This window comes from Thermobia domestica, chromosome 6, assembly GCF_964235325.1.
Source record: "Thermobia domestica chromosome 6, izTheDome1.hap1.1, whole genome shotgun sequence".
In the NCBI taxonomy this organism is placed as follows: domain Eukaryota; kingdom Metazoa; phylum Arthropoda; class Insecta; order Zygentoma; family Lepismatidae; genus Thermobia; species Thermobia domestica.
Genome location: NC_137459.1, coordinates 134,228,129 through 134,241,735, shown reverse-complemented (window position 1 = coordinate 134,241,735; position 13,607 = coordinate 134,228,129). Strand labels below are relative to the sequence as shown.

At 34.1% G+C, this 13,607-nt stretch overlaps 1 protein-coding gene across 2 annotated transcripts in view; it reads right to left on the bottom strand.

Annotated features, from left to right (window-relative positions):
• Positions 1 to 13,607, bottom strand: part of Dhc62B (Dynein heavy chain at 62B) — a 321,508-nt gene that overhangs the window by 243,011 nt on the left and 64,890 nt on the right. For both annotated transcript variants that reach the window (XM_081762141.1, XM_081762142.1), the window contains exons 14-15: positions 7,460 to 7,593; positions 1,751 to 1,916 (exon numbers count right to left, since the gene is read on the bottom strand). In XM_081762141.1, coding sequence (XP_081618267.1) covers positions 1,751 to 1,916; positions 7,460 to 7,593 — 300 coding nt within the window. The remainder of the gene's footprint in view (positions 1 to 1,750; positions 1,917 to 7,459; positions 7,594 to 13,607) is intronic.

Sequence of the window (13,607 nt, the reverse complement as noted above, 5' to 3'; positions counted from 1 at the left end):
CAGATTTCAAAAACGTTAATATGACGAACTTGGACAATTGATCTGCAATTTTTCCTATTCAAAATTCAAATTGTATAGATTTTGCATCCAAAAGATCAAGATAAATGTAATATGACCATACACTCGAAAATCATTGATCAACATTTCCCCAAACTTTAATGCTGTCTTAAGAAGTCCATCTTAGATTACTGGTTTTGCCAATTAAAAAAAAAAAAAAAAAAAAAAAAAACGTGACATTTTGGAGCACTCAGGATCCTCAAAATCTTCAAAAACAATTTCTCCATACTTTCAAACTGATGAGGTGTGTATGGGCCCTACTTTTCCGAATATCACGATGAAAACACAGTTTGTGCCAATAAAGAAAGATAGAACGATACAGAACGATGACACACATTTTGGCATTTCAACTGCCACATGATAAGACGCTCTGGTTTCAGAAAGATAGTGCCACGTCATACACGTTTCTTGAAGCCATGGTATTGTTACGACGACTGTTTCCACATCACTTGATCTCCCGATTTGGTGATGTAACGTGGTACTGAGGTTCTCCAGAACTTCCTGCAACCGATTTCTCTGTGCTGGGCTCCTTAAGAACAGGGTCTACATTAACATGCCGGACACACTGAATGAACTTTAATACTAAATTTGGCTCGAATTCTCAATTTGACAATAGAAGTGTTGTTACAAGAAATTTAAAATGCAATGGAAACAGCAAGATCTTGTAAATGTTCAGAAGGAAAATGCTTGAAAGACATTAGTTTTTAAATATAAAGTGAATAACCAAATATAGAAAAAATCCCATAAGTCTTCTGAACTATGTAACGTGTTCCGTTCCACGAGTACTTTCGTATTTGCACCCAATGATACAATGAAATCAAAGAGTGTCTTTGGTTACCCTTGTATATATACACAGTTTTGTTCTACAGTAGTGTAATTACAAATTTAAAAAAGTCTTATAGTTTTTGCAATATTTTCATTTGACTAACTTCGAAAATATTTTGAAATAAAAAGTTCCGAAGAGAGATTACTGCTCTACTAAATGCCAATAAAAAATAAGAAATTTTGTTAAAAAAAAGCGTATATAAAAATAAAAAAGTCAAGGGGTCTCAGTTTTATTATAGAAGGATTGCACTGCTGTCAAAATTAACAATACAAAACAAAACTTTTAAAAAATTATAAAAAACTGTTTCGGATAAATCTCAGGTAACATTTTCTTCCTTTCTTTCTTTTCTTATTTTTTTTTTTTCAAAATTTTATTTTATTTTTTAATTGGACTTAAAAATGAATAGTTTTAGTTACTAATTTCAAGTTTGGAGTGAAATATTTCATGTTATATTTGTGAACAAAGATGTACGTTTTTAAAAATGAAAAAGTTACTTGTTATCTGAAATTCTAAAACATTATCTTAATATATAATAGCTCCAAGTTGCAACGAAAGATGAGCGATATTGATTTAATTTTCTTCCTAAATACAGATATACGGTAATTACTCCGATTACAAACGCCCCACTGCGAGATATCAAGACCAACTATCATATATCGAATAACATTTAAGGTTCAGACTCCAAAAGATGTGTTTTACTCAACATTAAATATCGTACCTGAGGATAGCACATTATCAAACAGGATAGAAATATTGTACATTTATTTGATCACACATATTTTCAGAAAATTAGCTATCAAAGGTATGAATCATAGATAGATAGATATAGATATATATAGATATAGATACCGCTGTTTTAATACTTACTTTGAATTCTTTTATTAACGTCATCGCTGAAGCACACAATCTTATAGGAGCAGCAAGTTTCTTAGGATCAGGATCATCAACAGCTCCAGGAATTCTATTTGGATCATTGTCTTGAATCTGTTGTTTAATTTTAGACTTGTAGTACTTCTGTATTTTCATAACCTCTCTGTAAATAATTTTTAATTCCAATTATGGAATAGAAACACTTCAAAGCTATTTGAGTAACAGGTTAATACTTATACAATTATTTCAAATGAGAAAACTTCAATTGTGCGATATAATATCGAGAAACATACCACTGAGTTTAAAAATATACAGGGGTACGAAGGTAGAGAAGAACGAAAGAAAGAAAAGAAGAAGCAGAAAGAAAGAAACAACAACAACAACTACTACTACTACTATTACATACATACATACATACATACATATACACATACGTACCGACATACACACATATATACATATATACATACATACATATATACATACATGCATATGTACATACATACATACATACATACATATATACATACATACATACATACATATACACATACGTACCGACATACATACATATATAAATACTATAGGACACCACTTGTCCGAACCTTGATTAACCGAGGTTTTGCATTATTCTAGGATATCTAATAGTACTTTTTTCTTATACCACTACTTCTTTTACATATATAAAATTCATAATGACACTGTTGTATATACTGGTTCGAACATGTAAACACCGTACTAAATGGAAACAACAAAGGAACTCGACTACAAAATATGATTGCAACAATATTCATTTCATTCTTAAACTTTTAGGTTTGGCAGTTATGACTCGTTCAGCACGAAAATATCTGCATAGATCAAAACAGAAACAAATTAACTTTGGGGTTTATCTTGTGGAAGGGTAAGTTAGAGGGATGTTGTGGGAATGCTACACGTACTGGAATTCATGGAAAGTTTCTCCTAGAGAACGCACAATAATACATTAAAAAAAAAAAAAAAAAAAAAAAAAAAAAAAAAAAAAAAAAAAAAAAAACCCACTATAGACATGGTCGAGACCCAATCTCAGTATTTAAGTTGGATGCATCAGTTTCTGTCGGAACAATGAACACCAAAGACTACAAATTTCTACAAAACTCACATAAACATATTATTAAATAGAGAGCAGCGTCTTAGGTAGCGTTTAGAGCTTTGAATCAGGACAGTAAAACAATGTAAATCAATCGTTTGTATTGGTGGATGTAGCACCTTCCAAGAAAACGGCTGATTTTAGAACGTATCGTGCTGATCATGAAATACGGTAGTGGTATAATATAACGTGGTGTCAATAAACTAAAAATGTAAGTAAGTGAAAACACTCTATTCCATAAAATAGTCATAATAAAAGATAAAATGTTGATAAGCTTTCAGATAAATTGATATGTTTTAAAAATAAAGTAGCAGTTTACACATTACCATATAATGTGAAAAATGAAGTAAACATTTCACTGCAGGTACACCTGCATCGAACAGACATCACATAAAAACACACTGTACTGGATTATTATCCTTATCATTAAAATGAGTAGTATGCAATGGATAAAACCAAAACAAGAATCATTGTTTGAACTATTCGTTAAGAAAAGTGGACGAGAAATCTGTAACTATCGACTCGCAATAAGAAACCGGGTTCGAATGCTGGGGATAGTCATCCTGAATTAGATTTTTCCAGAGTTCGGCTCAATCTCACCAAACAAACGTCAAGATGACATCTTTAATCTTTAGATCTGGCTCCCTTTGTATCTGTTCTTGTTATAATTGGTCCATTAATTTAACAACATAATTCCAGATACAACTATGAAGTTATTTTGCATTAGAAACAACTGGTGTAACCGTTCACCCACGTCTTCTATTTGTATATAATGCCCCTTTTCAGCATAAACTATATAGGGTATACGAAACTTGAACTTAGTTTGACATGAGATCCAAACCAAATGTGCTCCCATCGAGAATCGAACCAGAGACACTCATATTGTAGCCGATAATAGTAATTGTTAAGCCATAAAGTGCTTGAATTTACTAATTGTCTTGATTCTTCACTGGTCCTTCAAATTTATCGTATTAGCTGACATGACAAGTTGAATTCTATAACGTCTCAGTATGTTTTTCTATGGAGAATTTAATGTTAATATCTGTTAAATTAAACATTTAACAACATTGTTTTCTTTGGAAAATGTAAATTATTTTTTCTTCAAAGAAGGGCTGACTGAATAGTCTGCGTGTAACTATCTGTGTCATATATGCAGTTTATCATTATTGCCATTATTATATTCTTCTTTTCCTATCTCAATAAGTACTGCCACTCAGAACGTTCGTTGGATAAGCCTGATCCAATTACCAAAAAGAATTGAATTGGCAACACTGAAGTTCTTTTCTTGATTTACTTTAACATATTCTGAGAGTTTGCCAGAATCAAAGTCGCGCATAAAGTTTTACGTTCTTCTGCTAATTCTGGCGGTCTATATTCTTGATTGACCTTAATGCGAAATCTATTGAACCTATAGGCACAACTCAGAATGACGAATCAGGTCAGGCCGACAGTCCAATATCCTTGCATAACTAGCTGATATACTGTGCAAGGAAAAGAGGAACAGAGTGTACTTGCAGACATTCACAACTTTTGGAAAATTTGCCTCACAAAGTAGCTGCTGTTATTGCAAAAGTCCATAAGGTACTGATAACGCGGAGATCTCCAAGCATGTACCAGAATAGGTACCCAACCATTTTTCAGTAAAAGTGAGTTCTACCTATGATAGTTAATGCTCAAAAAGTAAGTGTAAATGTGTAATTGTCATTGTATTTAATAATATTGAAGTCATTAATATAAGAAAAGAGGTTTAAAAATGGAACTGATGTATTTTAAATAATATTTAATTTTATTTTAAATGACAGTAGATATCCGTATTATCAGTGTTTTTATATATCCAACGTACTTTCGGACAACGTTAATTCGGAACTACAGGCTTCATAGTACAATTATTGTCACAAGTTCTTGAGAGTTACACACTGAATTTCCATTGAATATACTGTATAGAACTCCAATAAACTTTTCATTGTCATTGTTAACCATTAAAAATTAAGACATAATTACACATTTCAGTTTCCGTAAAATAAACACATTCTTATTATTATTACACTAGTGTCAATTACGCCCTTCACTGGGTTAAAATAAGAAAAAAATAGTAATATTTCCGTTAGGAAGTCAGTTTTTACTATTAATGAAGCGCTCTCAAATCGATAGAAACAAAGAAAATATAATGAAAAATCAGACAACAATACAATAAGTAATCTATATAAATAAAATGTACTATTGTGGGCTGAACTTGGATTTAAAAGCCATCGAAAGTATCACTGTTCATCTCAGTGACTCCGAAAATTATGGATTCGGCACTAATATGGGTCAGTATCGATCAATTTTATGTATCTCCCCCTTCTGCCAACCCTAAGTTGCACCGTCAAAGTGAAATAATAAAACCCATCCTAGGCCCGAACTTCATCTATATTGAAAATTTAATCGAGATCGGTCGGGTAGTACAAGAGTTATGAAGTCACAAACATAGTCACTTTCATTTATATATATATATATAAATTTATTTATTTGTATATATATACACTAATGGTGGTGTGTGTCTGTAAACAGATACAGTGAAACCTCTCTAAAGCGGACAGCCGTGGGGAATAAAAAATTGTCCGCTATAGAGAGGTGTTCGCCTTAGGGAGGTTTCAATATTTTCTTACGTAAATGAGTAAACAAGGTAATATGCAATTCGAAACAAATACTTTTTGCATTAATCATACATTTACGAATGCTGCCAAAATGTTACTGTACCCGCATTATCCTCTGCCATCCAATTCTCTATGTTCGAGGGATAACATGGAAATAAGATGTTATAGTTCTCTGCACTTTAGTACGTTTTCAGTATGTCGCTTTAATTTGTGGTTAATTACAGTCCAGTAGTGTCTTTTTTGGGACAGTATGCGTGCCCGCGGGCAAAAAAAAAAAAAAATGTCTTTTGCTTGGTTAGAGATTCCAGAGGGACAGTAGAATAACATGTCATTCCAAACTGCGGACAATTATCAATCACTTTTGTGTCTAAAACAGGTTGGGTGGGAGTGGGATGTAAGCAAAACACATGAGAGTGTTGTTAAACAGAGGCGCTTTGTCTGGATTGCAAGCAGACAGTTGAGAAGACAAAATGCTGTCATAATGCTTCCTTGGTGACATATATATGAATTACTAAAAATGTATTTTTACTAGTAAGACTATTCATGGCTTTGGATTGATTATTTTAACAAAAGAGACACTGACCAAAGCTTAAAACCCACTTTACTTTAAATTATAATTTGTAACTGTTTCGGATATCTAGCATATCCTTCTTCAGACACTATCGAAATTAATGAAAATACAGACTTATAGGATTGGCTGAAGGCCTCAGTAAATAAGAAAAAGAAGAAAAAATAAATAAAAATAAAAAAGTACAACAATGACTATATATATATGTCTGTTAAAAGAATTTAAACTTTTTTATAACAATGACTATATATATGCACGGTTAAAGAATTTAAACTTTGTTATAACAACATTTATATATATGTCTGTATTTTCATTAATTTCGATAGTGTCTGAAGAAGGATATGCTAGATATCCGAAACAATTACAAATTATAATTTAAAATAAAATGGGTTTTAAGCTTTGGTCAGTGTATTTTTACTGTACTTTTCAACTTGTTTCTAGAGAAAGTGTCCATAATACGGAGGTAAATAATAACTATAAAAGACTGTCCGTCTCCGTACTAGAGAGTGTCTGCTTGAGAGGTTTGCCAATATGTTTTTTCCTATTACAGTGTTTGGGGATTACAAAATATATCCGTTACGCGAGGTGTCCGCTTTATAGAGGTGTCCGTTAGAAGAGGTTTCACTGTATTTGCATAGAAGGGAGTCATCTAAAAGCACTAAATTTTGTACACAGATAATCTTCACCAGATCTAATCGTGTACAAAGTCGCATTTTCGATTTTCGACTTCAGGGAAGTTTCAGGGTCGGTTACACGTTCAGCAGGTTTAAAAATCATAGAGTACTTCAGAAACCCTAAAGTTAGACAATTCACATTATACTATTGTGTTGCAGGCTCCATACTGTTTACTATGTGTGATGAACGGTCACTTCTATTATTATTATTATTATTATTATTATTATTATTATTATTATTATTATTATTACTACTACTACTACTACTACTACTACTACTACTACTACTACTACTACTACTACTACTACTACTAATAATAATAATAATAATAATAATAATAATAATAATAATAATAAAGGTACGCTTCCTATTCTAGACAGCACAATGCGACCCGGAGTAAGGTAATGTGGGCACACTTTCATGATCACGTCAGTAATACGCTCCGGCAGCCTTTACTCCTCAGATACATATTTGACAGACTGAGTGATCCCCTGAGCAGTTTTTGAGCGAGGGTAGAACGACAGAACAAATCCCGAACCATTGCAGATCAATTCCAGGTCGTTCAGATGATAGGTAGGCGCCTTACCAGCTATGCCACCGCAGCCTTAATAATAATAATAATAATAATAATAATAATAATAATAAGAAGAAGAAGAAGAAGAAGAAGAAGAAATATATAAGGAGGAGTAATAATTACATACTTGGTTACATCATCTATGTAGCTTTCAACATCTTCATATACCAAATCCGTGAGAGTAGCAACCCACCAATATCTATAATGATTGACCAATGAATGTATTGTATATACCATATTTGCAATTGGTTGAAGAGCAACCTAAAACAAGAAAGAAAAATAAAACACATACACTCTTGTGCATTATAATAGCTTCCTCAGTTTGGTTTACAGAGACAGCAAAATAAAATCAGCAAAATAAAATACACTAGTGCTCATCATTTCATAAGATGTTACACTATCAAAATAAAAAAAAAAAATAATCATTTTTTAAAGCATACCTGTCAGTTGAACATGGTAAATTCTATTTTTCTTAAATAAAAGCCAAAATAATATATACTTTTAACCATACATTAACAAAAGAGACTCCAGGTATCATTTCGTCTTGTATATATCGCATCATGTTTAGATTAATTACCAGTAATCTAAACACGACTAATTTTTAAGCTTACGGTCTGGCAGCATTAACTATTAGGTTTGTGCGAAGGCCGAAAAAATTATAATAATGAAAACTAAAATACTTGATTTAATCAAAATGGTCACTTTTTGCAATCACACACTTTTGCCATCGCTCAGCCAACAAATGATCCCATGGCGAAAGAAGTCCTCGATGTGAATAAGTCCTCAACCGCACGTTGTAGGCTTGTTCATTAGGAACGGTCTTCAATCCCAAGAAGTGCTGAAGATGCCGGAAGAGATGGTAGTCGGTGGGACAGCCGTCAAGAAAATACGTGAATGAAGGGGGATTATATACTGCAACTCATGGATAGTCTGCAACGTCCTTTACGCGACATTTGCAAGTACATTGTCAGATGTGGCTCGTAACTTTAAACTCAACAATACTGACCAAATAAATTACTGCTCTTCAAACTTACAATTCCGTCCCATGCTCACTAAGTAAAATTCGAGTTGCTGGCATGCCTTTGTATTTTTTTTTTATATTTTTTTAATTTTTTTTTTTAATTTTTTTTTTTATTGAAGACAGCATCGATTACGGGAACAATATACAAAGCATACACTAAGAAAACTACACAGTATAAGGCAAATGGATTAGCTGCCTAACGAAATGATTCCACTCTCTTATTTTACGTAACGTTTAATATTAATTGGTCACATGCAATTATTATCAACGTGTCCCATAAGTTTCCTACCACGCATCATGTGGAAAATCGAAATGCAAGTGAACAGTGTAGAAGATATTTTACTCTGCAAAATACAAACCATCGTGCTCTATTATGAATATTCATGTTTTCGTCAAATTGCGAATACTCTCTACCATTCCCTGGACTTCGAGTAGAATAAATTTTGCACCCCACGCTGCACATCATCATCACTGGCGAATGTTTTATCATAAAGGAAAAGCCCCATTGTATGGAACAAGTGGTGATCTGAATATGCTAAGTCAGGACTATACGTTGAATGCAGTAAGAGTTCAATATCTTCAAAATTAAGGAATTTTTCTTGGGTGACACGAGACCTATGGCAAGGAGCATTGTTCTGCTTCACCAGTGATACAAGTTGATACTTTCGTTCCAGTTGCTCATAGTATGTTCAGCGTTCATAGCCCACAAGTTCCCAGTGCACAAAACTTTCAAAATTGACTATATACTAAGTACCACTTTGGGTTCAAACAGCCCGTTTTACCACAGGTGCTACGTCCTGGCCTGAGTCCAGTCATTGATGACTGGTGTCTGGAGTCCGATAGTAAAGCAATTTTTCTTCTGGTCACAAAACGCCAATGAAATACTATTCATAGGATTGCTCAACAGTGCTTCCCACATTTCCACCCTTAGTTGTGCTTGCTCATGAGTGAGATAGTGCGAGGAAATTCGACAACGTCTGTACACCTTGCCAACATTACGATAGATAGATAGATAATTTTGAGGTAACCACCTGGGCAGCGAACATACGGGTCCTGGTGTTCGGATTTCGTACAGCCTCTGTGTTGATGGTGGTGGATCTTTCTACACGGTCTTTTTCTGACAAGTCATAGTCACCTTCTTTGAATTTTTTGACCCACATCTTTGCTGCGTCGTACGTAACTCATTGCATGTTCCACTTTCGCCGCACAGATGTTTCGTGGTAATTCACGGGCTGTGTGTCTTAGTTGAAACTCGTATAGCAGAAGCTCACGAATCAGTATTATTTGCCGCTCCATATTTCAGATCAGAAGACCACCTACTACAAGACTAAAAACGGTCATTAATGGATATTTGCCAGGGGAAGGATTCCTCTTTATATTGGTCTATTGGTTGCTATGTTCTTATTGCCACTAATGATTCCAGAAATGCCCAAAGTATACTTTCTGACATGGCGGGAAAGTTATGGAACACCCTGGTAATATACTGTTACAGAATAAGTTACACTACTAGTTGCACTAGAACTATATGACATTACTATTACAATATTATACCAACATACTATAAACAGCGACGACCTGACTCAATGACGTCATAAATCTTGTATGCAAATAACGTATGTGACCTAATCTGCATATACTACAATAGCAAGTGTTCTTAAAATTCACGACTGCAAATGATTAAAGAAAATTCTGTTAATGCTAGATTCACTAATTATTGACAAATGCTCTTAAATAGAGTTCACGATTTAATTATCTCCGTTTCATTGTTTGCAAAGAAAATTCACACTGGAACCTGGATCCATTTCTTCTATACGAAAATATTACCACAGATTAAGGAACTGTCAGGTATAAACCTTCCTATTATAGAAGTATCTTCACAGTTTTAGCCGTGTCTTTAAATAGTCTGTCTGTTGATTCTGCTGACCTTAAGATAGTGCCATGGTGTCAATGTTTAAATAAATGACACAATGGCGTTATCTTTAGATCAGCACATAAACTATTTGAAGACACAGACTATTAGAAACACAAAAATTATTTCGCTGAAACTGCGAAGTAACTTACAGTTCCCTATTATGGCGGTCTTAATGCTGTTTAGTAAAACAATACTGCTATCAAAAATCCATTTATAATTCAGAAATATGAAGTATGTTACTCGTCCCGTTAATACAGATATTTCACATACTTCACATAAAGCTGCTGGTTGTAATCTTAACATTGCATAGCCACATTTTAATGAAAACTTAATTATTGTATCGGAGCACTAAATAAACGATGTTATAACTTCTCAGCCATGTTCTGAGTCATTTGACAAAGAACGACTCTTGAATCAGCCATGCGGGAACCACTCGCATCCTGACTGGCTGATTGGGGTCCACATGGTAAAACGTCACTACTCTTTGTGCAAACTTATAACTTAGTAATTGTGGAAACTTGGAACTCTTGCAGTTTTCAAAATCGAATACAAAGAAATACTGTAATTGTCTTCGCTCACCAATTCTAATGCAAGAAATCATACATGTGTCTGTTAAAATTGCAGTAAATGTTTCTAATTCCACATGGAAATAGAGTAATTTAATAAAATACGTTTTTTTTTTTTTTTTTTTTTTTTTAATTTCCATTGACTTTATGGTTGGGATATTAGTAGTATTCTTGTTGTCCATATTTAGGAATATACATTTAGTGCCAATTTAGAAAATTTGCTCATGGCACTAGAAATTATTCTCTACAATTATTTATTTTACCTATTGATTTACACATTGAAGACTCATTTTCATTGAATATATTCTTTTCTTTCTTTCTTTTTTACCCTTTTATTCATGAAATGAGCAAAATGAAAACTTATATGCGTAATAGTTGTAAGTTAAACAACAGAGATAATAATGATCAATCAGTGATGAAATATGTAGTGATATGTAGAGACCGGAAGTTAGGCAAAGTGCGTATTTCTTGATATTAAAGATATGATAAAATTGAACATGTTTAATTTCATTTGGTGGAGTCTTTAACACTTAAATTTAAGCAAAGTTTATTTTGCCTATTTTATTCTATATTGTCTATTTTATTATTTGAGTGCCCAAAACTGCCTACTCTTTGTATTTTCTTCAAATCAGGACTTTATGGTAATAACCATGTAGTGTATTTTCAAGAAAGGTTTCTATCAGTTCTAAGACATTTAAAAATAGGGGAAACTAGCTTATGTTAAGGCCAAGATCAAGCTTAATCTCAATACTTGAAAAGAATATGGCGCAAAGGAATGGCTGGATGTGATTCGTATTGTCTCCCCCCCCCCTCCATTTTTTCTTTGTGACGACGTTGTATTCCACAGATGCACCAAATAAATAACATAATTACTTCAATACCTCATTTTGGTTTGGTGGTGTTTGGTGGTTTCTTACGACCAGTCGTGGGAAGAAGTGTGTGTGTGTATATATGTATGTGTTTTGAGCCCAAGTAAAACTTCTGAAAGGCAAATTAAACAAGTACGTAAACGAGTTCGGTTTCGATATATATTTACAACTAACGGATTAGTATTATATTGTAAACTTTGTGAAAAGTCAGTAAATTGCGCAAAAATATATTGTTACACAACATGTTGAGATTTCTAAACATAAATCTGCTTCAAGTGAAAAGCAAAAATCTCGTGAGAACCATAGCTCTCACTGATTACTTCGTGCGTTCTTTCTCATCGACAATCTGTTTCCTGCAGATTTGTGTGGTTTATTAAAGCTAGTATTCCTATGTGGAAATCAGAAAATACTTCTCTAAGATGTTTTCTGTCGAAGTACACAGGTGAAGATATACCGAATGAGTCAACATTGCGTAAAAATTACATATATAGGTGTTACTAGGGAGTCACTGAAAGAATTGGGACGAAGTACGTGGGAGAGTAGCTGAGTTTCCATCGATAAGACAACCGACACGGTGGGAAGGCTCCTTAGTAATACTGCTATTGTTACAAAATCTTTGAGTTTTACGTCCCACGGTTATGCCGGTTAGGCTAAAGGAGACTGTGATGATGAGTAATGAATGAAATGGTGGAATGAAGAAAGTGGGAGGAAACGGGAGAACCCCGAGAAAACCCACGCACACGGTGTTTGTCCACCACAAAGTTCACTTGGCGGAGGCTGGGATCGAACCCGGAACCCCAAGCACCAGAGGTGAACGCTCTACCACTGAGCCACCGCGGCCCCTGTTATTGTTACAAGGAACGTAATCGAGAGTTCAATATATATATATATATATATATATATATATATATATATATATTTCTTATATGTGAGCATCTATAAAAAATAAATAGTACAGCAATTGCCCAGATGTTCACTTCCACACAAAATTAACTTTGATTAGATGAGTGTAAATCATCAAGACGTTCTTTTGTTTGTAATAGATGCAGCGCAGTACACGAAAAAGGCAGCAACGGCTCTGAAAAATCATTCTCCCAATGATTCACAAAACTTTTCTGGTATACGCCCTCCATCGAATTGCAGAGGAAATTCGTGGTGTATTTCTAAATTTAGTGGATGGTTAAATTTAGACCAAGTAAATATTTCTCAAAGCTCCATCCGAATTCAGTTGTTTAAAGAAATTGCTCCTGAGCTTGCCTTACCTCCATAACTAATAATGGGAGGAGGGGGCACGGTGACTCAGTGGTAGAGCCCTTACTTGGTGTGTGGGGATCCCTGGTTCGATCCCCGGCCAAGTAAGTTTGTAGTGGACAATATCGTGTTTGAGTTTTCTCAGAGTACTCCCGTTTCCTCCTCCATTATATTCCACTAATTCTTAAATTATCATTCACTTGCTTTAATCATTGTCTCTCTTAGCCTCAAGGACATAATAGTGGGACGTTTCACAACCAATAATAACGAGATGGGGTACTTGGACATCTACTGATGTATATATTATGTGACCTACTTTCAGAAGCTAGCAGATACTGTTAATTCTCTCTCTGAAGAGAATGCGTCGTCAATTCGCATAACACAACAAATGTTCAGTAATACTGCTGTGGGAAACGACTTAGCTTCCATCGCTATCCATTATTCAATGGTGTCAGACGCAATGATATTTTTGGAAGAAAGAAATTACTCACAAGTTCCCTGAAACATTTTCATTCTGTAGTGAACAAAATTCGAGTTGTGCCAGATGCTAAGGGTCAGCTTGTCCGAGAGAAATCTGAGCGAGGTGTTGGTGCTAATAAAGAGTTGGAGAAATTAAATGTTTTTGAACAAGTGCTCCACGTGAAACTATGTAAAAG